The 4,063-nt window shown below is 45.7% G+C and overlaps 1 protein-coding gene across 1 annotated transcript in view; it reads right to left on the reverse strand.

Moving 5' to 3' along the window:
* Window positions 1-3,261: 3,261 nt before the first annotated feature.
* The window catches only part of LOC139025735 (uncharacterized), a gene marked incomplete at its 3' end in the record, with an annotated part of 10,683 nt that continues 9,881 nt past the window's right edge, over window positions 3,262-4,063 (reverse strand). The window contains exon 2 of the mRNA XM_070440924.1: window positions 3,262-3,388. Coding sequence (XP_070297025.1) covers window positions 3,262-3,388 — 127 coding nt within the window. The remainder of the gene's footprint in view (window positions 3,389-4,063) is intronic.

Here is a 4,063-nt window from a genome sequence, read left to right on the forward strand (position 1 = left end):
TAGGTCGCTGTGTGCAGCTAACATCATAATTACACTAGTCCTGGTGGGTACAGACTAACAGTCATATTACACTAGGTTCCTGTGCCAGTACAACATCACTATTACACTAGGTCTGGTGGTAGCAAATTATAAACCCCCAGTCGGTGTGGACTAACATCATATTACACTAGGTCCTGGTGGGCAGACTAACATCATATTACACTAGGTCCTGGTGGTGCAGGACTAACATCATATTCATCTAGGTCCTGGTGCGTAGACTAACGATCATAGTTGACACTAGGTCCTGGTGGTTGCAGACTACATCCATTATGATACACTAGGTCTGGTGCAGACTAACATCATCATTACACTAGTCCTTGGTGCAGACTAACATCATATTACACTATTGCGTGGCTTTTCCTGGTGGTCGGTGCAGACTAACATCATATTACACAGGTCCTGGGCAGACACATCATATTACACGAGGTCCATGGTCGGTGCTAGCCTAACATCATATTCACACCTCGGACCATCACTGTGGTGACGACCTCCACAGCGAGACTAACATCATATACACTAGGTCCTGGTGGACTAGACTAACATCATATTACATAGTCTGGTGCGTGCAGACTAACATCATATTACAGATAGTCCTGGCTGAGGTGCAGACTACATCATATTACTAGGTCCTGTGTTGGGCAGACTAAACATCATATTAACTAGGTCCTGGTGGTGCAGACTAACATCATATTAACTGGTCCTGGTGCAGACTAACATCACAACTCCAACCACATACGGTCTCTGGTGGTGCGAGACTAACATCATATTACACTAGGTCCTGCGTGGTGCCACTAACATATATTGACCTAGGTCCTGGGGTCAGAACTAACACTATTATCACTAGGTCCTGGTCGGCAGACTAACCATCATATTACACTAAGGTCGTCTGGGTTGCAGACTACACATCATCATTACACTAGTCCTGGGTGGCAGGACTAACATCATATTACACCTAGGTCCTGGTGGCAGACTAACATCAACTAGTTACCAACACCCACTCCTAGGTTGGTGAGCAGACTAACATCATATACACTAGGTCCTGGTGGTGTCAGACTAACATCATATTACACTAGTCCTGGGTGTGCAGACTAACATCATTATTACACTAGGCTCCTGGTGGTGCACACTAACATCATATTACCACTAAGTCTGGTGGTGCAGACTAACATCATAATTAACTCAGGTCCTGGTGCAGACTAACATCATACTTACACTAGGTCTTGGTGTGCAGACTAACATCATATTACCACTAGGTCCTGGTGGTGCAGACTAAACATCATATACACTATCCTGGTGGTGCAGACTATCATAATTTACACTAGGTTCTGGTGTGCAGACTAAAACTCATATTACACTAGCTGTGGTGGAGTACTCATATCACTAGGTCATGGTGAGTGCAGACTAACAATCATATTACACTAGGTTCCTGGTTGGTGCATGACTGTAATATTAATAGTTGTGGGCAACTACTTTAACTAGCCGGGTCAGATCAATACACTAGGTTGGGGTGCAGATATTCCTGGTCCGTGGTGCAGACTTAAATTCACATATAGCAGGCCTTGTGCGTATACATATTACACTAGGTCCTGGTGGCGACAAAATAAAGTGGTGCAGATAATCAGGTTACTAGGCGGTCAACAACATCATATTACACTAGTCCTGTGGGGCAGACTAAACATCATATATACACGTAGGCCTGGTGGTGACAGTAACATCATATTACACTAGGTCCTGGTGGTGCAGACTAACATCATATTACACTAGGTCCTGGTGTGCAGACTAAACGTCATATTACACTAGGTCTGGTGGTGCTGCACTAATCTCATATACACTAGTCCTGGTGTGCAGACTACATCATATTACACTAGGTCTGGTGGTGTCAGAACTACACATCATATTACACTAGGTCCTGGTGGTGCAGACTAACATATATTACACTAGGTCCTTAGTGCAGACTACATCATATTACACTAAGGTCCTGGTGCAGACTAACATCATATTACACCTAGGTCCTGGTTGGTGCAGACTAACCTCATTCAATTACACTAGGATCCGTGGTGCAGACTAACGTCATATTACACTAGGTCTGGCTGACTACATAACGTCCTGGTGCAGACTAACAATCATAATACACTAGGTCCTGGTGGTGTAGACTAACATCATATAATACACATAGGTCCTGGTTGTGTCGACTAAAATGCAATATTACACTAGGTCGCTGGTGGCGCAGACTAACATCTATTACACTAGGTCCTGTGGTGCAGACTAACATCATATACATAGTCCTGGTGGTGCAGACTACATTCATATGTACAACTAGTCCTGGTGTGCAGACTAACATCATATTACACTAGGTCCTGGTGGTGCAGACTACAATATTACACTAGGTCCTGGTGGTGCAGACTAACATCATTTACAACTAGGTCCTGGTGGTGCAGACTAACATCATATTACACTAGGGCTGGTGGTGCAGACTAACATCATAATTCAGTCACGAGGTCCTGGTGGTGCCAGCTAACATCATATTACACTAGGTCTGGTGGCAGACTAACATCAATTACAAACTAGTTCCTGGTGGTGCAGACTAAATCATATTACAGCCTAAGGTCCTGGTCCGTGCAGACTAACATCATATTAACACTAGGATCCTGGTGGGCAGATAACATCATAGTTACACTAGGTCCTGTGTGCAGACTAACATCATTAATTACAACTAGCGTTCCTGGTGCAGACTAAATCATAATCAATAGGTCCTCGTGGTCGTGCGACTAACGTCATTATAACACTAGGTTCCTGGTGGTGCAGACTAACAATCATATTACACTAGGTCCGTGGTGCAGAACTAACATCATATTACACTAGTCCTTGTGGTGCAGACAACATCATATTACATAGGTCCTGGTGGTGCAGGACTAAACATCATATACACTAGGTCCTGGTGGTGCAGAGCTAACATCATATACACTAGGTCCTGCTGGTGCAGACAACTATTACAAAAGCGTGGGCGCAAATCATATTACACTAGGTCCTGGTGGTGCAGACTAACAGCATATTACACTAGGTCCTTGGTGGTGCAGGACTAACATCATATTACACTAGGTCCTGGTGGTGCAGACTAACATCATATTACACTAGGTCCTGGTGCAGACTAACATCATATTACACTAGGTCCTGGTGGTGCAGACTAACATCATATTACACTAGGTCCTGGTGCAGACTCACCGGCAGACAGAGTGTTTATCGTCCTTCAACAAAGGCATGTTGTTACAGTGTTGGTTCTCTGATGCCCATCTCTGGCCCACCTCACAGCAGCTCTCCACCACATTGAGAGAAGATGGACCAGGACCAGCTAGAGATACAGAGGGGCAATAACACACATATTACACATATTACACATGATATATAGTGCACGCACACACACACACACACTACCTCTCAACAACATCTTTAGAAAGAAAGAGATTTTTTTTTAAATCACCCCCTTTTTCTCCCCAATTTCATGGTATCCAATTGGTAGTTACWGTCTTGTCTCAGCGCAGCAACTCCCGTACGGACTCGGGAGAGGCGAAGGTCGAGAGCAATGCGTCCTCCGAAACACAACCCATGCCCATCCAACCCGGAAGCCAGCCAGAGTGTGGGATGGGAGGAAACATTGTACACCTGGTGACCTGGTCAGCGTGCACTGCGCCCGGCCCGCCACGCCACAGGAGTTGCTAGTGCGCGATGAGACAAGGACATCACTGCCGGCCAAACCCTCCCTAACCCAGATGGCACTGGGCCAATTGTGCGTCGCCCCATGAGCCTCCCGGTCGCGGCCGGCTGCGACAGAACCTGGACTCGAACCCAGAATCTCTAGTGGCACAGCTAGCACTGCGATGCAGTGCCTTAGACCACTGCGCCACTCGGGAGGCCATTAGACAGAGCAGATAGAGGAGACAGAGCAGACATAGAGCAGATATAGAGGAGATATAGAGGAGATATAGAGCAGATATAGAGCAGATATAGAGGAGATACAGAGGAGATA

This window comes from Salvelinus sp. IW2-2015, unplaced genomic scaffold, assembly GCF_002910315.2.
Source record: "Salvelinus sp. IW2-2015 unplaced genomic scaffold, ASM291031v2 Un_scaffold3183, whole genome shotgun sequence".
NCBI lineage: Eukaryota > Metazoa > Chordata > Actinopteri > Salmoniformes > Salmonidae > Salvelinus > Salvelinus sp. IW2-2015.